Source organism: Dipodomys merriami, unplaced genomic scaffold (assembly GCF_024711535.1).
Source record: "Dipodomys merriami isolate MVZ:Mamm:240054 unplaced genomic scaffold, mDipMer1.0.p SCAF_1, whole genome shotgun sequence".
Classification (NCBI taxonomy): Eukaryota; Metazoa; Chordata; class Mammalia; order Rodentia; family Heteromyidae; genus Dipodomys; species Dipodomys merriami.
In genome coordinates this window covers 139,145,913-139,170,912 of record NW_027202270.1, presented here as the reverse complement: position 1 = coordinate 139,170,912, position 25,000 = coordinate 139,145,913, and the positions used below count along the sequence as shown (strand labels likewise).

The 25,000-nt window shown below is 36.0% G+C and overlaps 1 protein-coding gene across 1 annotated transcript in view; it reads left to right on the top strand.

Moving 5' to 3' along the window:
- The window catches only part of Lrrc9 (leucine rich repeat containing 9), a 77,711-nt gene that overhangs the window by 50,398 nt on the left and 2,313 nt on the right, over positions 1-25,000 (top strand). The window contains exons 22-31 of the mRNA XM_070032442.1: positions 233-453; positions 3,285-3,407; positions 9,241-9,371; positions 10,683-10,791; positions 11,831-11,970; positions 14,541-14,677; positions 17,104-17,321; positions 21,281-21,349; positions 22,293-22,433; positions 23,641-23,782. Of these exons, the coding sequence (XP_069888543.1) occupies positions 233-453; positions 3,285-3,407; positions 9,241-9,371; positions 10,683-10,791; positions 11,831-11,970; positions 14,541-14,677; positions 17,104-17,321; positions 21,281-21,349; positions 22,293-22,433; positions 23,641-23,782 (1,431 nt within the window). The remainder of the gene's footprint in view (positions 1-232; positions 454-3,284; positions 3,408-9,240; positions 9,372-10,682; positions 10,792-11,830; positions 11,971-14,540; positions 14,678-17,103; positions 17,322-21,280; positions 21,350-22,292; positions 22,434-23,640; positions 23,783-25,000) is intronic.

Genomic DNA, 25,000 nt, shown 5'->3' with positions numbered 1-25,000 from the left:
ATCCAAAATTCCAAAATTAGAATTTGATGCATGGAATGAGACTTCATACATATGATTTAAGTCTATCATTTTGAAAAAAGAAAAGGAAAGCAATAATAGTTGGTATTAAATAAGACTTGAAGCCATGTGAACTTAGAAAAAAAAGAAACAAGTAAAAATGGCCAGCTGGTTAATTTTTAAATTAACCTCTCAGTTCTGTCTGAATCTTTTCTTGATTCTGCTTTTTTTCTAGGCATTTCCAAACTAACTAAATTAACCCGTCTCAGCCTAAATAATAATCTTCTCACTGGCCTGGAAAAGCATACATTTGAAAACATGCTTCATCTCCACTTCCTTTCTCTTGAGAACAACAGGATCACTTCACTGAGTGGTTTACAAAAAACGTATACGCTGCTTGAATTATACATAAGCAATAACTATATTGCTGTCAATCAAGAGATCTACAATTTAAAGGTAACTTTTTGGGGTAGTAACTTTTTACTTTTAAAAACATTTATTGTTTATTATCATTATGAAATAATGTAATGTATGTTCACCAAACAGAATTTTGAAAGCCTAAAAAAAGGAATTATTAATCATATTTTGTATGTCATATTCTAATATATATTGTATTATGTGCTTAATATTTTATATTATGTTACATATTTATACATTGTTGTATTAACATATATTATATAATATATAGTTTAATAAGTTAGTGAAATATATTTTAGTAAATATATTCCATATATTTACTAATATGTATGTTATATATTACTAATATATTTACTAAAATATATACCTATATGTGTATGTGTGTTTGTGTATAATTATAATGACACCAACCTTCACTCTGATAACTTCTGGCTTAATATTATTAGTGCTTATTAATTGCACAAAGGAGTTTCATGGTGATATTTCCTTATAGTCATATGATATAATTTGATTATATTCATCTCCATTATCATCTTTTATCTCCCATTCAGACCTTTACTTTCATATTCTTTTTTCCTCTCTAAACTCTATATGAGAGAAAACACGTGATAGTTGTCTAGCATTACACTTATTTCACTTATTTCACATTTTCCTAAAATGACATAATTACATTTTGCTCCAACATTCATATATACCACATTTTAATTATTTATGAGCATCTAGGCTAATTCCCTATTGTCAATAGTTCTACAATAAACATATAGTTAACTGGTTTAAATTCTTTTAGGTATATACCCAGAAGTGGTATAGCTGGATCAAACAGTATGGTTAGCCAATGTTATTCACAGATTTATTGCATGCAATTTTGACCAAGGTTGGTCAAACCTTCCTATGCGTATTTCACAACTCAGTTGATACAGAGCTGTCAGTCCTCCATTACCTTAACTGTGCTTAAACTATATTCATCCTGAGCATTCCAGGTTTTCCTCAGCCAGGGTTCTTCTTGGAGCCTCATGCCTGTGACTACCCTGGGTCTATTTTTATTCTTTTGAAGATTCTTTATGTTGATTTCCACAGTGCCTGCACTAATTGGATTTACATTCCTACCTACAGTATATATGTAAAGGTTCCTTTCCCCCTGAAACCCTGCCAACATTTGCTGTTGCTTTCTCGATGATGGCCTTTCTAACTGGAGTGAGACAGGATCTCAGTGAAGTTTTTATGTGCACTGCCCTGATGGCTGAGAATATTGAACATTTTTTCATGTGTTTCTTGACCATTCAGACCTTACATTTGAACAGTGCCTGTTCAATTCATCTGTCCATTCATTTTATACATGTTCTTTTTGGTATTTAACTTGTCAACTGTTTATAAAATGTTCTGGGTATTCATTCCCAGCAAAGATCTTCCTTTTTGTAAGATGCCATGCAATCCCATCTGTCAATTTCTGCTATTTTCTGAGCTATTGAAGTCATTTTTGGAAAGCCATTCATTGCTTATGTCTAGATCCCTTACATCTTCCTCCAGTCACTTCAGAATTTCAGGTCTCATTTGACATTAAGGTCTTTGATCCATTTTGAGTTGATTTTTGTGCAAGATGAGAGAAAGAAATCATTTTGGTTTACATATAGATTTCCAGTTTTACCAATACCAGTTGTTTGAGAGCTGTCTTCTGCAACTTATGTGTTTGGCTTCTTTGTCAAAAATCATATAAGCTGTTGCTGTGTGGGTTTATTTTGGAGTCTTCTACTTAATTGACTTACATGTCTGATTTGTATCAGTACCATGCTATTTTTATTTCTGTGGCTCTATGGTGAACTCCCATTTTTATCTGTGATTCCAACTCTTTCTGGTCACTTTCACGCAGATTTTCTCTCTTTAAAGAAACCACTAAGCTGGGCTGAGAATTTCTATTCAAAGCCAGCCTACACAGGAAAATCCACGATACACTATTATCTTCACTAAATCACCAAAAAACCAGAAATGGTGCTGTGGACCAAAGTGGTAAAGCAATAGCCTTGCATGTAAAAGCTCAGGGACAGTTCCCAGGCCGTGAGATTAAGGCCAGAAAGAAAGAAAGAAAAGAAACCACTAACTCAAATTTGTTACAAGCTTTATCAAATGTTGGAACAAAATGGACTGTTTATACAATGCAGAATAGGAATTTGCTTCATATGCAATGTGTGAGTCATTGTTTCTTAAAGTCAGTGGTCACTTTCTCACACTGAGAGTCTCATATTGACCTCTGTTGCCCCCACCCCACCCCCAACCAGGACTTTAGCTCCTTACCAAAAGCTTGCCTTCATTTCTTGTCTTTACATAGCCTTCAGCCTCCTCTCCATCCTGTTCCCTCAATATCATTTCTAAAGCCAAAGAGGCAACCTCATCATCCATATCAGCAATAGAATGAACCTTTTTACTTGTACATTACGCCCTTTGATTTAATCTTTCTTATCCACATGTACTCAGGGATTTCTTTTTTAAAAAGTATATCAAATTGTCTGGCCTAACAAGAAAACACATTTCCCCTAAAGAATAATTCTTCTATTCTCTCAGAAGCCAAAAGCATGTCTGCTTTATCTCTTTTCAAACGACAGCATCTTCCATTCCAATTTAATCTGTTTACATACAGCATACAAACATACCATTTAAATAAGTCAATATTCCATAAACAAAGTATATTGTCTTAAACATATCCAAGTTCCCACTAAGTCTTTACTACTGATAGATAAAGCATTTAATACCAGTATTCTAAAGGGGATTCTGATCATATAACACAGTCCAGAGAAATACTACCCAGAATCACACCTTAGTGATTGAAAAGGATAACCTTCCCACTTAATATATAATCTATGTATCTTATTACCTAGACATTATGCAACTTGGTCATCCTAGATCTGTATGGAAACATTATTATATGGAATCAAGAAAATTACCGGTTGTTTGTAATATTTCATCTTCCAGAACTGAAAGCTTTAGATGGCATCGCAATTGTAAGTAGTTTTATGACTCATCTCATTTGTTGGTTCACTTTACTTATTATGCTTATTAAAACCTCAGTATCCCAAGCTCATTTTAGACCTGGACTTTATATATTTTTTTAATCTGGCAAATTTGTTGAGATGGAAAGGGAGAAAAGATACTGTTTTGCATTTGCACCCACCAAATGCAATGCTTTAAAAATAAAGAACAAGGCCTGGGACATAGCTCTGTGGCAGAGTGCTTGCCTAATATATGTGAAGCCCTGGGTTTGATCCCAGCACTGCAAACAAAACATAAATGGCACAATTTTATGGAATGGGATAGAAAAACTGTGCTCAGCAATCCTTTCATCGTTATGAGCCTAAAAACATTTTCTATTTCCTGGGAAAATATAGTTGTTAATATTTAAGGATAATAGATTGAAACCAACAAATTTACTGTATTATGATAATATTGCTAAAAGTGGTAATGAAAGGCACAGAACTTAGGACTCAACACAAAAACAACATTTGGAGACACGGATTCTGTAACAAGTGCATACAGAGATTCTTGTAACATGTAACAAGGTGAATGCAGATGTATAAAGAATAAAAGTTTCCCTGTACAATATTCCCTACCTCCAATTAAGCAACAAAACTCATCAGATTGTATAGAAAACTGAAATCATGCTGGATTATTTAGTACTCTGAGATACTCTAAAAAGATTACTAATCTTAGCTTCCTTCTTTTCAGGACCTTCTTTTTTTAAGGGCCTTCCTCTAAATGGAGAGTCTAAAACATTGTGCAATAAAAACAAATTCTCTAGAATATTGTCTGGTAGGTTTTGTTTAGGTAGCTTTCATTGAGAGATGTTCCAAAAATCATCTTTTGAGCATCATTTGGAAGGCCTCATAACACGAAGTAAGTGTAGGGGAAACAAATTTCAGAGATAAGTGTAGGAAACGAATATTGGTTCTGCTCCCTTAGCATGGATTTAACATCTAGAAACTCAGGATCAAATTTATGATTTTTTAAAATGTTTTTATTGTAAAGGTGATGTACAGCAGAGTTACAGTATAGAAGCTGGGTAATGAGTACATTTCTTTTTGAACAATGTCACCTCTTTCCTCATTTAAATTTAGATTTAATAATAGAAACTCAATGGATCTTAGTCTCTCCATTACTATAACCCTATTTTTTACCTCATATCTTATATTGTTCTAGATCTTAATCTGCCTTATTTTATTTAAATGACTTATACTTTTGTTATATGTGCTTCTGGTAAGCTGCTAGAAGTTCTTTGTGCCATGAGGTATAACATAAATACATGAATTAGTAAAAGTGCTTGAAGAGTAGACCAACCATATGAGAGGCAATGGAAATGAATTGAAGACTTTTCAATTAGTGCAATGATATATTCAAAGCTACATAGTAAGAAAGTGAATCTCATGCAGTATTTACTTTGTCCAAGAGAAGCACAGTAAAGACTACTAGAATAGTGTAGGGGTAAAGTGTTAAGAACCTGAAACAGGAGGAGGAGGTGACTTTTAAAACAGCTGAAAAATAGGAAAAATACTAGGGAAAACTGACAGAATTTGCCAGCCCAAGAGCCAAGGATAAGGAAGAATTAAGAGACGTCTACAAGGTTTGAGTCTATGCCAACAAAATAATAACTGGTCATAAGTAGAGAAAGAAAAGCTGTTTTCAGGAATACAGTGAATAATATTAGATACACCAGGTTTTATATGGAGATATCAGGCGGTTGAAATCACAAGACTAAATATGAATATGGAAATTTACATTATGTTAAACTTAGAAGGAATTTGAAAAAAGTTAGCCATTTAAAATACAGGAGTAGAGAAAGCAAGGAAATCCGAGACTCAAAATTTTACTTAGGATACATAAATAGGAAAGAAGCCATGGAAGGGATGCAGAGTAGGTAAAGGAACAACATAATTCTAGAATTTTTGAGATACAAATGGGCTTTGAAAATGACATAGGGTCACACCATTTATAAATAAGCACAAGGAACTATAGAGAAGTTAATTGAAGTTATGTGACTCAATCCAAATTACATGACTCCTTAATAGTAAATCATGGACAACTGTGCCTCATTGTCAATCTGTCTAAAACTTTGTAGAAAGGTAATCACAGTGCTTTCTTTGGAGACTAAGGGAAGACATGGACATCAAAGCGCTGAAGAGTGATTTGGGTAGCATGCTTTCATTATATCCCTTCTTCCTCAGTGCTTCTATTTTAAAGAGACTAACTTTGCATTAACAATGTGTATTCAAATACGAAGTCTTGTGAGATGTGGCATGAGGAAGGGAATTTGAGTAAATGTAGATCAAATGACTACTCAGTTTTATGGAGGTCAAGCTCAACCACTTGTCTAAAATAAGGCTGGCAAACTATGGCCCCTGGGCCAAATGTGTCCAGCCACCTGTTTTGTAATAAAATTTTATTGGAATACATTTATGCCTAGTTGTTTATATATAGCCCATGACTCTTTTCACGCTACAAAGACAAAAGTAAATACTCATCACAGGGAGTCTACAATATTGACCTACTCTCCACAAGAAAAATGCAGAAGTTTTCCACCTCCTGATTTAAAAGAACATCAATCAAATATTGTTTGCATGATTGTCAAAAATGCAAAACATTTCTAAATATTCCTAAGGCTGAATAAATATGGTTTTTATAACTTATTGTTTAGTAGGTTGCTGATGGCCCATGCCTGTAATCCTAGCTAATCAGGAGATCTGAAGACTGAGGTTTGAAGCCAGTCCGGGCTGAAAAGTCCATGAGACTAACTCCATTTAACTAGCAAAAATCCAGAAGTAGAGGTATGGCTCAAATGGTAGAGTATCAGCCTTGAACAGAAAAGCCAAGTGCAAAGACTTCAGTTCAAGCCCCAGTACCAGCACAAACAACAACAAAAACTTACTTTAAGACTGTTATTTAGGATTCAACCAGAAAATAAAAACTAGTAAAATAGGGATGATAGATAGATAGATAGATAGATAGATAGATAGATAGATAGATAGATAGATAGATAGATAGATAGATAGAGATAGACAGACAGACAGACAGACAGACAGACAGACAGACAACTATGTACTGCCTAAGCAATCCTTAGGTAGGCCATCAGGAACAGAAGGTTATGGGAAGGTTAAAATTCCCATCATGGACCAAACCTGCTCTCCATAGGTAGATTTTCTTATCTGCTTCAGGAAGCCTCAGCTTTAAGGCCTTGCAGTTCTTTGAATCAGATCCATGTAGATTATCCAAGATTATCACCTTATTGAAGAAAACTGTTTAAGAATTTAATATCTTCCAAGTACCTCAAAGGAAAAGCATGTTAGTTTACTATATAAATGTTAGTTTACCATATAAAATGAGTACTATAGCTTCACATTTTTGTAGCACTGTTGGTTAGGATTATTATGTCTTGGTAGATTGACCCATTTATCATTAGATAATATGCTTTTCTCTTCTCTGGTAATGTTCTTTGCTTCGAAATATAATTTATAATGTTAATATAGTCAATTCTCATATTTTTGATTGATGTTAATGGTATATCTTGTGCTTTTTTAAAAAAGCTTTCATCTGCATCATTTATTTGTGGTTTCTTGACAAGAGCTTATAGTTGGGTTATTTTATATATATATATATATATATATATATATATATATATATGTATATGTGTGTGTGTGTTTATATATAATTGGTGAATATAGGTCATTTATATATAATGTAGCTACTAATATATTAAAGCCCAAGTCTGTCATTTTATTGTCAGGGAAGGGGAGTATTTCCTCTGTTTATCTGTTTTGCTTTTCTATAAGCTTCTTAGAATTTTGTTGGTGGTGGTGGTGGTGGTTGTGGAGCTTGAACCCAGGACCTGGGTGCTGTCCCTAAGCCTCTTTGTGCTCAAGGCTTGTGCTCTACCACTTGAGCTACAGTTTTTCAATGGTTAATTGGAGGTAAGAGTCTCATGGGACTTTTCTGCCTGGCTGGCTTCAAACTATGATCCTCAGATCTCAGCCTCCTGGGTAGCTAGGATTACAGGCATGAGGCACTGGCACCCTACTTCTTGGAAAGTTTTAACATTCTCTTATTATTCTAAAATGTATTTTAGTGTATCTTGTTTAATGATTATTTTAAGAATTACACAAAGACCTTACCTGAAAAATAAATTTAAAAACAAAAGAAAGAGCCACGTGCTGGAGGCTCATGCCTGTAACCCTAGCTACTCAGGAGGCTGAGATCTGAGAAACATGATTCTAAGCCAACCAGGCAGAAAAGTCCCATGAGACTCCTATCTCCAATAAACTACTCGAAAAAACTGGAAGTGGCTCTGTGGCTCAAGTGGTAGACCACTATCCTTGAACACAAAGAGGCTCAAGGATAACACGCACTCCCTGAGTTCAAGCCCCAGGACTGGGAGAAAAAAAATTTAACTAACTAAAAAAATAAAAAAAAACTTAAAAGGAAATAAAGAAACTGGGTTCATGACTGAAGTTGCCAAGTGCCTGCCTAGCAAGCACAAGACCCCAAGTTAAAGCTTCAGTGCTGCCAAAAGAAATTTAAGAGCCACATAAGACTGTTGTGAAACTCAGTCACAAGAAGCAGAGAAGCCACCACTTAAGAGGCCAGATTATGAGGGGACTGCTGGTGGACCCATGTTGCAAAGACCAGCAGCCCCTAATGCTCTTAGCACAAAGCTTATATAGGCCAATACCACATAAGGTGTGTGGAATTAAACCTAACAAAAATGTTATACATAAGCAAAGAAAACCAGATGAGGATGTTTAAACCTGATAGAAAAGCAAACCATCTAGGGAAATAATCAGGGGAAATCAAGGGCCAATTATCTAGGGGAAGCATAGACCCAATCTCCTTACTTCAAGACAATACTATATGTTTTTACTTCAACCTTACCAAAGATGAACTAGAAGGGAAGTTGTTTTGATGCATAGTAAAACTATTTTATTTTCTCCTTTCCTAAATTCCAAATTTTACTTTATTTATTTGCTTTAAGAATTTTCTTGAGGCTTGTTGTAGTGGCAAATGCCTGTTATCCCAGAATTCCAAGGGCTGAGGTAGGAAGTTTGCGGGAAGTTTGAAGATAGCCTGGGCTACATCGTGAGACCCTGTCTCCAGAAAAAGAAAATCCGAAACCAAAACAAAACTTTCCTTGAGCCATCTTTTAGGATGGGTTTCTGATGACATTTGGCTTGGTTTTTCTTTCAACAGATAATGTCTTGATTTCCCTTTTCATTTTGGAAAGCTATTTTCTCTTGATATAGGATTCGAGGTTGACACTTATTTTACTTCATCACTTGAAAAATGTGCCACATCTTCTAGTTTCATTGATGAGGAAAATTGTTCTGTCATTCAAATAATTTTTTTTCCTTTTATGTGTATGATGTGAATGGGCTTAGCTGTGTTTAATAGAGGAACAGGGAGAAATGAGCCTACCCCATTTTTACCTAGAACCATAGAATTCATGTGATATGATCATCTGTAAGAGAGGGCATCACTTTGTGTGTGTGTGTGTGTGTGTGTGTGTGTGTGTGTGTGTGTGTATGTGTGTGCATAACCATTCTGAGACTTAAGCCGAGGGCCTAGGCACTGTCCTTGAGCTTTATTTTTGCTCAAGGCTAGTGCTCTACCCACTTGAACCACAGCTCCCACTTCTGGCTTTTTCCAGTTTAATTGGAGAAGAATCCCGTCCACTTTCTTGCCTGAGCTGACCTCAAACTGCAATCCTCAGATATCAGCCTTTTCTGAATAGTTAGAATTACAGGTGTGAACTACCCGTTCCAAGAGAGGATATCATTTTTAAATGTTCTCATGTAGGAACCACCAGAGACTGAAAGTGCCAAGGATTTGTTTGGCGGCAGACTTACGTCAGACATGATTGCAGAACGACAAGGACATTCAAACTTCACCCAGATGCAAGAACTAAACTGGACTTCATCATCTATCAGGTACATTTCACTATATGCTATTTGATATTATGATTATATATGTAATTATTATTACTTTTATTATTTTAAATATTTATAGATTTTCTCCAAAGATCCCCATTAATTCGTCCTTCCTACTTCTAATTTCATGCTACAACCCTTTGAAATGTGATAATAAATTTTTATTATTGGAGGCTATGATTTTTTTCTTGTTTTTTAACTGTATTTTTAAAATCTTTTCTTTTTCAGTGCTAGAGATTGAACCCAGGACTTTGCACTTGCTAGGCAAGCACTTTGCCACTAAGCTACATCCTAGCACAAGGCTATGATTTTAAATGTTACCAATTTCTTGCTCAGATTTTGTTCCTCTTTCTCTTTTGCAACCAAACATACTAGATTTACTTCTTGTGTTTTGTTCAGTTATTTAGCAAAAATTTGATTACATTTTTACTAAGAAAATTATGAAGATCAAAGTTAATATAAATTAGGCTGGGAATGTGCCTTCGTGGTAGAATGCTTGCCTAGCATGCATGAAACCCTGGGTTCGATTCCTCAGTACCACATAAACAGAAGAAGCTGGAAGTGCCACTGTGACTCAAGTGGTAGAACAGTAGCCTTGAGCAAAAGAAGCTCGGGGACAGTGCCCAGGCCCTGAACTCAAGCCTTAGGACTGGCAAAAAATAAAATAAAATAAAATAAAAATTACCTAACACTTTAAATCACACCTTATTCATTACAATAACATCCTCAAACACAGATACCGTTAATGTGAATATGGTGTTATATTCAGGATCCAAACTAGTAACTAAAGCAAAAAGGACTGAGGGTGTGGCTCAATGTGCCTACCAAGTGCAAGGCCCTGAGTTCAAACCTCAGTACTGCAAAAAAATACATTTAGTTGAACATTTATCTCTTAACATTTTAAGTGTTTCCTTTTTATTGAATTTGTTAGGTGAGGGCTTTTTAAAATGCCTTTGGGAGTTTTATAAATGGTAGAAGTCATCTTTTCCAATATTTTTTTCTGTCCTGTTAAAATAATAACTATTGCCAGGTGCCGGTGGCTCACACCTGTAATTCTAGCTACTCAGGAGGCCGAGATCTGAGGATTGAGGTTCGAAGCCAGCCCAGGCAGAAAAGTCCCCGTGAGAATCTTCAATAAACTACTCAGAAAAGCTGGAAGTGGTGCCGTGGTTCAAGTGGTAGAATGCTAGTCTTGAGCACAAAGAGGCTCAAGGACAGTGCCCAAGCCCTAAGTTCAAGCCGCAGGACCAGTAAAAAATAAAAAAATAAAAAATAAAATAAATAATAACTATTTACTTTGTCTAAATTCAGAACTGTAGATTTGATTCCAGTTGACCAGTTTATAAATGTGTTTAATGTGAATCTACAGAACAATCATCTGACCTCATTTAGTGGGCTCATCTATCTTCCTAATATACAGGTGAGTCACACACAAATCCATCTTTCCTTTCAAAGTTTTCAGTACAAATTCTAATCTGTGCTTTGGATTAAAATGGGTTCCAATATTACTAAGTTAAAGAAAGCCTTGGGAAAACAATACCTAATCCCGGAGTTCAAGTGCCAAGACCAGCACACACACACACACACACACACACACACACACACACACACACACACACACACACACACACACACACACACACACACACACACACACACACACACACACACAATTCAAGTCTAAATCATTTGGGATATAAATTTTTACTTTATTTTCAGAACTAATATGTAATTAAAGTATGTTGCATTCCAAGTTTTATCCATACCATTTTACTTTAATAAGCTTCCAGAAAGTATTGCCTTCCAAGGTTATTTTTATTTGGCCTCAGTTTTATATGATTGTCCTTCATGCATCTTAACTCAGGGCAGGCTACATGTTCAGTGAACAGGCATGAAATGAATTTGAGAACAGTAAGGTTCTAAAAGCAGCCTCATTGCTTCTTCCCTGTTGACTCAACTCAGCCATCTACCAAATTCTTTTAAATGTAGGGAAACAAGTTTCTCACCAAGGAGCTATTTTATCTATCTCTAGTTTAGAGAAAGCAGGAGTTGCGGTATCATAATTTCCCATCATTTAGGATCATTAAAAACACATTTAAGCCTGTAATCCCAGAAGGCCAATATTTGAAGATCAAGATTTTAAGCCATCCCAGGCAGGCAAGTCCATGAGACTTATCTCCAATTGACCACCAAAAAGTCAGAAGTGGAACTGTGGCTCAAGTGGTAGAGTGCTAGCCTTAGGCAAAGCAGTGCCTAAGCCCAAGTTCAAGTACCAGCACACACACACACACACACACACACACACACACACACACACAAATTCAAATCTAAGTCATTTGAGATATAAATTTTTTATCTGCAAAACGAATATTTAACTAATGTGTGTTGTGTATTCTAAGTATTATCCATACTTTTTACTTCATAGATTATAGTTGGTTAATAAGTGATTATTTCTGTAGGTCTTATGCCTCAACTATAACCATATTGAATCAATCATACCTAGAGCAAAGCCACAGGCTCACTTAACCAACAGACAACTGCTCTACCAGAAAGTACCTTCAAGTGGCTATGGGCAGCAAGGAGCTTCAAAAATAAATAGGTACTATTCTTTTACTTTTATACAATTACAAATAACATTGGTTGAGAATTTAAAAAGAAGTAGCATATTCTAGTGTGTACATTGTACTTATCTTAATAATTACTTCATAGCTAATATGCCAAAAAGACTTTACAAAGAAAAAAAATACTCAGACTCATCTTTTATTTTCCCCTGCTTCCTCTATTTCATACTTATACTGTATAGAAAGGGAAAATTAGTCTTGTAGATTTAGTGATCCTTAGGTTTCTTTATTTTTCAACTCACAACTATATAACTCACCCTTTGTGTACAACATAGTGATTTTTAGTATGCTCACAAATTGCATAACCCATTGCCACAACTTTTATTCTAGAATATTTTCATGCCACAAAGGAACCCCTTACTCAGTATGGACTCATTTTTTCTAACATTACTTTTTTAATTTCTAAATTAGATTTTAGGACACTGAATATCCTCAGCACCAACACAAAATCACAAAGATCCTTTATGAAATGAGGGTACACACTTTACTATACACATAAATATGTATATATAGCTATACTCATAAATACATATATATATCTACACAGATAAATATATACACAAACATACAGACACTAGAATCATTAAGTCAGAATACTTTTCAAGCTTTTCCAGCAAATAACAGTCCTTTTCTTCTCACTTTTATTGAGGTACAGTTTGCATATAATGAAATCCACCAGTTTAAGTGTACAACCTAATGCACTTTGCAAATGTATTATCATACAACCCTTACCATGATCAAGATATAAAATATTCCTTTCACAAAAAGTTCCCTCATGGAAGTGGAGCCATGGCTCAAGTGGCAGAGTGCTAGCCTTGAGCTGAAGAGCCGAAGGAACAGCACCCAAGCCCAGAGTTCAAGCCCCATGACCAACCAAAAAAAAAAGTTCCCTCATTTCTATGCTCAGTCCCCCTCTCCCACATTTTTGCTCTATCTCTATAATTCTAGAATTTCTTAAGATTGAAATTGCATAGTAAGTGCTGTTTTATGTCTGGTCCTTTCACTAGCATAATCTTCTGGGATTATCTATGTTGTTGCAAGTGTCAGCAATTAATTTCATTTGACTGCTGAATGGTATTACACTGATCACATGACAAACTTTATTATTGATGGACATTTGAGTTGTTTCTTCTTTGAGGCTATCATTAAAGCTACATGAACATTTCACTCATACTTATCCTTACTCCCTGACTTCAAATTTTATTATTAAAACATAGTGATGAATGCCTGTAAGCCTAGCTACTCAGGAGACTGAGATCTGAGGATCATGGTTCAAAGCCAGCCCAGGCAGGAGACTCTTATCTCCAAGTAACTACCAGAAAACTGGAACTGGTGCTGCGGCACAAGTGGTAGAGTGCTCACCTAGAGCTGAAGACTTCAGGGACAGTGTCCAGGCATAGAGTTCAAGCCTCATGACCTACAGAAAAATAAATAAATAAATTTATATACATATAAGTGTGTGTGTATACATATATATATATGTATATATATATAGTGATGAAATAAGTCTGGTGCTGGAAAAGATGGTTGGTTGAAATAGTGCAAATTCAGAAACTCACATTTATGGCTAATTAATTTTAGCAAGTGTCAAGGTAATTCAGTGGGGGAAAGAATAAGATTCCAAACAAATGGATTTCCACATGTGAGTACATGGATTTAGACCTCACGCCTTACCCCACAATATATGCAAACATTAACTTAAAATGGTTCATAAGTCTTTAATGTCTTTATTAATAAGATATTATTTCTAAACTAAATTTTGTTTCTTTCTGTGTGCAAAATTTATACTTCAGTTGAATTTATTCTGAACTATTTGATCCTGTTTTGTACTATTGTAAATTTGTTTTCTTCATTTTACTTTTAGATTGTTTGCTGTTGGTTTAGAAATTCAATAGACTTTTTAAACTATTTTGTGTTGTAACTTTGCTTTGTTATTTTCAAGTAGGTTTTGGTGGATTTGTTAGGATTCACTAAGCATGAGATCATGTCATCTAAGAGTAATGACAATTCTTATCTTTTCAAATGTAAGAATTTTTTTCTTTTTCTTAATTGATTGCATTAGTTACCATTTTTCATTTTTACTTTTTCCATTTTATTTACTTTTTATTCACTTTTCTTTACCATATACCATATAAAGCAATCAGTGTGTGTGTGTGTGTGTGTGTGTGTGTGTGTGTGTGTTTGGGCATGAACTCGAGCCTGGATGCTGTCCTTTAGCTATTTTTGCTCAACACTAGCTACAGCTTTTGGGTGGTTAATGGGAGATGAGAGCCTCATGAACTTCCTCCTTCACCAAACTATAATTCTCAGATCTCAGCTTCTTGAATAGCTAGGCTTACAGGCAGAACCTACTGGTACCTAACTCATGAAAGTATTTTTAAAGATAAAGAATATTACATAAAATATAAAAGCATTATACCTTATAGCTCAATTCTGATATATTAACAAGTTCATTTTTTCTTTTTCTTAACTTCAATATATAAAACTGTCTTTATACAATTATAGCTGATTTGAAATTAAGTTCATGGTCCCAACCTTTGTGTTTCAGAGATACAGTGAGCAGTGAAAATCTGCCTCCCATAATGCAAACTTTAGAGGTTCTTCATTTGGGATACAATGGAATTTGTAATTTAATCCAGCTACAACTTAACAGATTAGTAAACTTAAGATTCCTCTTTTTACAGGGTAAGTAGAAACACTGCTATTAAGTAAATATTGTATGTTTTTTATTGTAAAAATACTGTACAGAGGGGTTACAGTTACATTAGTAAGATAATGAGTACATTTCCTGTCAAGCATTGTTACCTCCTCCTTTGTTTTTCTCCTGCCATCCCTTTGAGTAAATATTTTAAACTGACAATTGATATCTTGTTTTGGTAAGTAAATACAAGCATTACCATTTACTCATTTGTTTACAAAATGGCTCATAATCAAAATGCATATTTCCTTGGTTATCTGCATGTTTTCAAAAGCTATTTTTGAAGGAAAATAAAATACAGTGGAGCTACATGGAACATTACATCATAATCTAATTTTATATCATATTTAACTGAAAAAGCAATGAATGTTACAACTGAGTAATTCTCAAGTATTTATGAAACCCAGAATTGTGCTAAGTGCTATGAAAGATATGAAGTCCTATATTATTGTGGTTATACATGACTGAGATCCTGGTCCTAAAGTAGTTGTAACTCCACCTATGGATATACACTTAGACAAAGTTAATTTGTATGACTGTGTGTTACTAATTTAAGTGTAATGAAAACTGAAAGAAAGAAATCAAAGCATTAATCCTTGACATCTCTAGGACTCTGAAGGATTGATAGAATGTAGTGAAAGTGAGAATAACAGATCTTTGTAAGCAGGGGAAGGAAGGAAGGAGTTCCCATCTGTGACTGTTGTCTATAGGCCAACAAGTTCAATCAAAGACTATAAAGTGCTTTGGGAAACTCTCTAAAAAATAATCAGATTCAAAGAGTCAATATAGAAAGGGCTTTATTTAGTTTGGTAGGAAGTATAATTTTTGGAAATTTGTGGAATAGTGAACAATTGAAGGTAAATGCCCAGCAGGACCAAATTATGGAGAGTCAGACAAAGAAATTTAGACAGAATATAGTCCACAAGAGGATAGGATCTTATATTCTTAAAAAATACCTAAAAAGTAGCATGAGGAAACATGAGTATTGAAAGCATTAATTATTAAATGAAGTAAGATCAAGGTTGGGAAATCTGTTGGTAAGATTGTTGAGAAATTTGGATATCTGATCTTAGTAATTTTTTTCTAAGAGACATTCATTTTTTTGCTTGTCAAAATTTTGGAATTTTGGTTGATAACCAAAAAGAAAAAGAAGGGGGGGAGGAGAAAGAGGAGGAGTAGGAGGAGAAAGAGGAGGAGAAAGAGGAGGAGGAGGAGGAAGAGGAGGAAGAGGAGCAAGAAGAAAAGAAGAAGGAGGGAAGAAGAAGAAGAAGAAGAAGAAGAAGAAGAAGAAGAAGAAGAAATCAGGCATACTAATGGCAGATCTTTTTTAAAGCACATTTATGAATCCCCCCCACAAATAACCTAACTCTGGAATGTCTGTGTTAATCTAACAAGGCAGTATGTGCAGTTGCCATGGTGACATTGGCAAATCTGAGCCAAGCATTGTTCCACAGGGAGTGAGGCCGCCATCTATACTGACTATTATCACTGCCATTTATGGAGTCATTGCACAAGCCTTATAACCTCCTCATAGCATGGCTCAACACACTGAGAAAGGGAGACAAAGGGGAGGAGAGGGAAGGAGGGAGGAAGAAAAGGAAAAGGAAGGGAAGACGAAGGAGAAAGGAAAAGGAAAGGAAAGGAAAGGAAAGAGGGAAGGAGACAGGAAAGGGAAAAGTTAAGGATAAGGGAAAGCAAATGGCAGCCAAGTGTGGTAGCACACACTTATAATTCCAGTAAGGATAGAAGCAAACTCTCAAGTTCAAGGCCAGCCTGGCTATATAAAAAAAAAAAAGACAGAGAGAGCAAGACAGAGACACAGAGAAAGACAAACAGGGAGAAAAGAAGGGAGGAAGGAAGGAGGGAGGGAGGAAGGAAGAGAGGGAAGGAAAGAGAAAGAGAGAGAAGGAAGGGAAAAAAGAAAGAAAAGAAAGGAAGGAAGGAGGGAAGAAAAGTAGAAGTTCAGTGGGGCTAAATAATTTGCACTAGTACATGTTGTGGTAGAGTCAACTCCATCCATCCAACTCCAAAGAACATACATTTTCTCTACCATATGAATGACATAATACTAAGAGTCTGAATTGCAAAGGTGCTGACAGGACTAGTAAACCTAAAGAGCAGTTAAAAAAGAAGAACTATTAGGATTGTGACTAGATAGCAGATGGAGAGAAAAAGAATCCAATTTTTTTTTCAATTTCATTAAGAGATTGGCAATAGGAAATACTAAAGCTAGATAAACTCATTTTGGGAAAGGTGGTTTATTTGGGGTAGGAAAAGATTCATTTTTATAGTAACATTTTGAGACATAATGTACTTAAAAATCACTTGACAAAAAGTATTTACATAAATATAGATGATCTTTAATTCCAGAAACCGGGGCTCACTCACTGTATGATGACTTATCTTGTTTTAGGGAATGAAATCTGTCAGCTTGAAGGGCTCGACAGCCTAGTGCTCCTTCAGGAGTTGGTAGTAGACCACAACCGCATCAGAACATTTAATGAAACTGCTTTCGCCAAGCCAAGTGCTCTGCTAGCACTTCACCTAGAGGAAAACCGGATCCGAGAGCTGAGCAAACTGCAGTCTTTAGAAAAACTAGAGAAACTCTTTCTAGCATATAATAAAATCCAGGTAACATTATTTGGGGATTATTTTGTTCTTGTTATGCTATTCACATGCTTTCATTCCCCTATACTCTGAACATAAAGCTTCCAAATACATCTATGAAATTTGTGACAAGCAGGTTATTTATCCCTAATATAGCATGCACGTTGGAGACATATAAACAACTCTGTGATATGGAGAAGTCCACTGCTTCTAGATTTATAAGCTGGATAAACCTCCATGCACTCATTCATTGGTAAATGTTAGCTTCAGTAGGTTAAGGCTTGTCCCATCAATCTTCTACCAGGGTTTGTATTTGTTTATTGTTCTTGGTCTAAGCTGTTTCTGAATCTCAATTCCAGACTTCCACGGGCCCTTTAAATTTGGCATGTATACTTGGTCCACTTGGTATTTGAATCAACCTCCAATAATGGCTGAGTCAAATTGGCTTTTATAACTCTTTCCACTGAAGTCTTTTTTACATAGGATCCTGCTCTAGTTTCATCTACTCAGAAGTCAAGCTATTCAGGCTTGTTTCCTGAGGTAGTACACAGATAAAAATTTCAGACCCTATATAGCCCTCATACAGCAATTTGGTCTGTTAACAACTTTTAACAACTTCACTACTTCTGCCTGTCCTTCTAAGATAATCTTAAAGACACAGTGGACTGTGGACTATTCCCCAAGGGCAGAGACTGAGTCTATCTTGTCCATGTTTCTTTTTTTTCTTTTTCTTTTTTTTTTGGGGGGGGGGTCCGGTCATGGAGCCTGAACTCTGAGCCCAGGCGCTGTCCCTTAGCTCTTCACCTCAAAGCTAGCACTCTAGTGGTAGAGCAAGTGCTCTACCTCTGAGCCACCTTCCCAGCCCTTGTCCATGTTTCTTAGCAGTACCTTTCACAGTACCTGGCACTTAGTAGATACTTGATAAGTACCTTGTGATCTATTTGCAACAGTTTAAGAAGATTTTTTTACTGGGGTGATATAAAAGTTCTCTCTAAGGTTAGTAGGGAAACATGAGCAATTCCCTTTTCTACAAAGTAACTAATATACCTAATTTATCCAGATTCAGATATCCTTCTGTAAAAAGTCTATCAAAACTGGCAGTGAGGGCTAGGAAGGTGGCTCAGTGGTAGAGCGCTTGCCTCGCATGCCTGACGCCCTGGTTTCGATTCCTCAGCACCACATAAGCAGAAAAAAAAAGCCGGAAGTGGCACTGTGGCTCAAATGGTAGAGCGCTAGCCTTGAGGTGAACAGCTGAGGGACAGTGCCCGGGCTAAGTTCAGGCCCACGACCAGAACTGCCCCCCCCCCAAAAAAAAACTGGCAGTGATGAGTCCACACCCTTATTCAATGGAAAATTGAACAAATGCAATGAAAGGATTGTCAAGTCAGATGTATAATTTGGATTGTAGCCCAGTAGGAAAGCAGGTACTTAGCACCTTAGCATGCATAAAGTCCCTGGGTTCAATCTCTAGCACCAAAAATATAAAAATTAGATTTATACTTTTATACCAGATCTTATCTGGTATCAAGCTTCACTAATAATTTCAGTAACACTCCAGGAGCTCTGATATTCCATTAGTTGCTCAGGTCTTACCTTCCCAAGTCACACAAATGGTCCAATTTGAAGTAATGAACCAGTTACAGTGGTTTACATCTGCAATCCTAGCTATTTGCAATGCAGAAATCAGAAGGATCACTATTTAGGGAAAGCTCATGAGACCCCCATCTCATTTAATAAGTAGTGATGTGGAGGCAGGCAACGCTCAGCCCAGCTATGCAAACACAAGAATCCAGCCCAACCTGGAACAGAAACATGAGATGCTATCTCCAAAATGACTAAAGCAGAAAGGACTAGGAGGGATACTCACTTGCTTAGGAAGTTCAAGGCCCTGAATTCAAATCCTAGTACCACTTAAACACTAAACAATAGTTCACCAAGTGAGATCTAGTAAGAGAAAAGTGTTTTATTTATGATGAGAACATGTAAATATGTCTTTTAATTGTATGAATTCCAAGTTTATTTGCTGTAACTAGGCCTTCACCAGGGAAATCAGCTAAAATAAGCCACAAATACAACTTCTTCCTAAAAAATCTCATTGTTCTGCTTGAAAGGCTGTCAATTACCAGCATACTTACAAGGAGAAGACACCAGCCAGTCAGTTTTTCCCCAGCAGTGTCCTTGCCCACCTTCCCACCCTCTATTGCTTTTAAAGTACTGAATAGATGGCAAATAGCTGGAATGAGGAAGTTGGCATCTCCTCCTCAACAACATAAGCAGAATAACACCATCAAAATACTATAGATCCAAATGATAATCTTTATGACAAATCATGGGAAAGTGTAACAGATATCTTTGAATGAATATTTATTGTTTAATAACTTCAACCCTTTTTAGCCTTGAAATTATAGTTCTCATTTATTTAAATTGATCATTTTTGCTATCAAACTTATTCTAACACATAACCTTATAGTACCTTTAACATGAGCATACATTTAGCTAGAGGAAAAATGAACTCAGAGGAATAAAAGATGAGTTAGGTGTTCAATTGTATTATCTTGAAAATATGTTCTCGAACGTCCTTGACTCTCAGGCCTAGATATGTAGCTCAGTTCTCAGGCACTTGCTTAGTGTGCATAAGGCCCTGAATTTAATCATCAGCACTGCAAGAAAGAAGTCTTTAACTCCCAATTCAAACTTTTTTAAGGGAAAGATGTGTGTGTGTGTGTGTGTGTGTGTGTGTGTGTGTGTGTGTGTGTGTGTGTGTGTGTGTGTGTGTGTGTGTGTGTGTGTATGTGTGTGTGTCTTGAACTCAGGGCCTGGGGCTCTGTCCCTGAGCCTCTTTTTTACTCAAGGGTACTGCTATACCACTTGAGCCACAGCTCTACTTCCAGCTTTTTGTTTTATTTTTGTAATTTAATGGAGTTAAAAGTCTCACATATATTCTCACCCTGGCTGGCTGCAAACTGCGATCCATACATCTCAGCCTCTTGAGTAGCTAGGATTGCAGACACAGGCCACCAGCCCCCTGCCTAGGGGAAAGATCTATACTGACTTGGGAAGACTGAAACTATCATTCTCAAATTACAACCATTGGGCTGATAAAAATTGGTAGGCTAAGAAAGTAAAAGCCCCTAGATTTTTGCAAACTGATAATACTTTAAACAAAGGTATAGGTCATCCTTCATTGATTCTGGTGTGACTTAGTCCAATATTGTAGAAGATTTGGAAAACTTCTCCTAAGACCCACAGATACACAAATGAAGATGAGTTCAGCCTTACAATTCCATTTGTTATTCTGCCTGGCACCCAGCTACGTTTACTTCCATAGATCCAGATAATCACCTGAAGCTAGAAATAGCACCAGCAAATTCCCTGTTGGTATTTCTTATCCTAAATGAAGACCTCAGCCCCTACTTAAGTTTGACCTTGACTATTTTAAGTATATAAACAATATGCCAAAGATAATAGTCATTGGTGTAATAATGGGATTGATGAGGCCGGGGACAGGTGGCTCATGCCTGTAATCCTAGCTTATCAGGAGGCTGAGATCTGAGGATGGCGGTTCAAAGTCAGCCCAGGCAGGAAAGTCCATGAAATTCTTCACTCCAATAAACTACCAGAAAACTGGAAGTGGCATTGTAGCTCAAGTGGTAGAGCGCTAGCCTTGAGCTGAAGAACTCAGGGACAGCGCCCAGGCCCAGATAAATAAATAAATTAAATAAATAAATAAATAAAATAATGGGATTGATGTTTAACAACTATTTCTCAAGAGGAAAACTTAGCAGAATGTGTTAATTTCCATCATATAATTTCTTCTAGCATAGCCAATTTCAAGCCAAAATACAGAAAATTGCCACTCTGCCTCACTTCACAGGATTCAATCATGAGCTACCTGACATCTAACACTTACATAAAATTACTTCAAATTAATATGTATTGGAAGATGTTGGTTCTAACCAAATAATTTATCAATTTTTAAATAGGATATTGCAGAACTGGAAAAACTTGACGTTATCTCTTCTCTCAGAGAGCTTACTGTTTATGGCAATCCAGTGAGTATGTTACTTTTCTAATTTGTTTATTGACAATTGTATATCACATGTTTTATACTGTATGACACATTTATCTATTTCTATGTGCATAGACAGTTAACCCAAGAGTTTATTGACCAGTGTCTTCTTCCATCTGATTGTAATGCAGCATCTTTTGTATTACATTTCTATTCAGAGAAGCCCATTCAAAACATAGAATTTAAAATTTTTGTTTGGAACTGGTCACACAGATACTATCTCCCATTTGTGTACTGAACTTCCAAAGAAAACAGGTTGAATATAAATCATATCATTTGTATTAATAGTCTAAGTAAAATCAAATACCAAATATCCTTATAAGCAGATCCTCCCAACATTAGCACCATTAGGCCTATTATGTTTAACTCTTTCTACATGTCTTCTTATGCACATATGTGAATATTTTCAAGAGTAAATTGATATCAAGATGGGCTAGATCAGATGGATCAGTAGATATGTATTGAATTAAATTGGATAGTACTTTCTGACAGGTCATGTAAGTTTCTAACTAATTGCTTAAAAACAAATCTTCATAATATAATCCTATCCATGAGTTAAGATTGCTTGGAATTAATGAATAATAGTATGGGAGATGAGGGCATGCATGGTGGCCCAGACTTGTAATCCCAGCACTCAGGAGGATGAGGTAAAAAGATCATACATTCCATATCAGAGATCTTGTCTCAAATAAAAGAAAAGGAGATTAAATCTTTAAATGGTAACCTTAGTTTATCTAGTAAAATTTTATCCTCATTGGCATAAAAAATTAAGCTTTATAAATGAAGCTCATATTTGCAGCATCTAACATTGTAAAGTAACTGTTAGCTCTCTTTTTTTTCTCTTCACTAAATTGCCTTCTATTATGACTTAATCTTTAAAGTAAAAGTGATTTTTAGGAATAAATTGTTATTTTAACTTCCTTTAGATTTGTAGAAAAGTGCTACACCGCCACGTGCTCATATTTCGACTGCCTAACTTACAGATGTTAGATGGAATTCCTATAACCTCAGAGGATAGGGCAAAAGCTGAATTCCACTTCACTGAATTCCAGGCAAGAAAAAACTCGGTAACTATTTATTTATACTTCTGGCTTCAAAACACAAAGATTAATAGTAAATGAACCTTTTATCTTAGACATTTTGCCATAAATGTTAGGATTGTATTATTTTTATAGGTTGCATTAGTATTTATTTAGTGATTACTACCAAAGTACTTAGGTACTTTGACATAAGGCTAATTGTTTAATATCTGTGCTCAATCTGTTAGATGATACTACAAGACATAAACTATAATGTAATACTTTCATAAATAGGAACTAACAAAATTACTTTCACTTAGATAAGAGGAAATGAAGGAAGGAATTCTTCCCTCACATCTCTGAACTATGTAGGATATCTAACAACAACAACCACAAAAAGTGGTATGTTCTGCTTTTCCTGTATATTGGCAGGACTTGGGGATCTTCTACCTCTGAGCTCCAAGACAATAAGCGGAACAAAATTAGAGAAGAAACCACAGAAAACCCCGCAAATTTATTGTCTTCTAGTTCTGTTGGCTAGAAGTCTGAAAATGGGTCTTAGAGAGGTAAAATAAGATCATTGTGCTGAATCGCTTCTGGGAGCTCTAGCAGAGAGAGCTCCTCTGTGCCCTCACCAGCTACTGGAGGCTATCAGCAGTCACTTGGCTTTTGGCCTTCTCCCAGCATAGCATCACTGCTTCTGCCAGCATATCTCCATCTCCCATTCTGCCCTTCTGTATCCCTCTTCTAGGATAATCCACAGTCATCTTCCCCATCCCCAATGCCTTAACTCAGCCACACCCATAAACTTCTTTGTCATTCAGGTAAAGTATCCACAGGTTTAAGAAGTTAGAAGAGTGGACGTCTTTGGGGGATGGGAATCATTCTACCACAATGCATATGAAGGGCCACACTGATAGACAGAAACTAGAACATTAAAATGTATAAACTGAATACTGTGCAATCTGAAGGAATACAGCAGAAGGTTCTCAGGGCTGTGGGCAGGGCTCAAATGGTCAAGCACCTGCCTACCAAGCACAGAACCCTGAGCTCACCCCCCAGGACTGCCAGAAAAATAAAAAAAGAAGAAGATTCAGAGGGGAGGCTTTTTACTTAGTGCAAGAGGTAACTAGTTATGGCAGAGGTAACTAATAATGAAAAGAACTTTGTCAAGTAGAGCTTGTGATAAATATGAAAGCTATTTATCTGAGCTTTAGAGCTAAGATGTACTTACCTGTTTTATTTTGTCATGCAGATAATTCCACTTGCCAGCTCTCCTATAGATGGGTCATTTTGCCAAGTTAAAGCATCTCCCATTAAAATAACAAATGTAATATTACCTGAAGGATTTAGCCATTACTTGGGACATGATTTCACCTTAACTCCTGAAGTTGAAGGTATTTTGCAGAGTTTCAGAGAATATAAAAACAAACCCAAACCAACAACAAAACACTCCAACAAAAATCTTACTTGGATTTCTAATATTACTTAAATTGCATGTTTGACATCCACATTTCTTAACATTGCATGTTTGTTCAATTTTTCTGTGGGCATTCTGATTTCAGAGAATGGTATTTCCTTTCTAGTCTGCGGCTAATATGTGTAGCTAAATATTTGTTCTCTTTGTAATACTTGCACAATTATTTCCTAACTTCTTTCCAAACATTTTCTGTTCTTTTCAGTATGTGGTGTTGTACAACTTAACTAGTTCATTAGTAAATTCTGCTAAAAGTAGAAACCAGAAAATGTTAAAACAAACTAACGGGGCTGCAAAGGTGGCTCAGTGATAGAGCGCTTGCCTTGCATGCATGAGGCCCTGGGTTCAATTCCTCAGCATCACATAAGCAGAAAAAGCAGGAAGTGGCACTGTGGCTCAAGTGGTAAAGCATTAGCCTTGAGCTGAAGAGCTGAGGGACAGCACCCAGGCTCAGAGTTCAGGGCCCACGACCAGCAAAAAACAACAACAAAAAAAACTAACTATTGAGGGCACAGAGGGTCTCAGACAAATAAATCAAGACTTTTTCTTTTAAAACATTGGTAAATGTATAAGGCTAATGCCAGGGATGATTTTTAATAGATAAAACTCTCAAAGAGGAAATAAATGAAGAGGACATGGAAATAGTTTATTCTATTATATACATTTTAATTCTGATTAGCATAAAACTTTTATCTGGCCATCTTGTTTTGGAAAAATTCTTTGAGGGCTCATTTTGTTCAGTCCTTTTACTTTTCACCTTTGTCCTTAGACCACTGTTAGATAATAAAGTGAAACATAATTGTAATTTTTTTTTTGCTAGTACTGGAGATTGAACTCAGCGTCTCATGTTTCCTAACCCAACATTATACTATGTGAGCCACAATTCCATCCCCTTTTTACTTTGTTATATTTGAGATAGGGTATGGTCCTCCTGCTTGTACTTCCCTGCTAGTGATGATAGATGGGTACCATTATACCTGGTCATTTTGTTTCCCCTGTGGCTAGATTAACAGGTGCATACCACCATAGCCAGCCATTAGTAGAAATAGCATCTATCCAACTTATATGATCTGGCTGGCCTGCAACCATGATTCCCCCAATCTCCAAATAACTATGATCATAGGCTTGAGTGATTGTA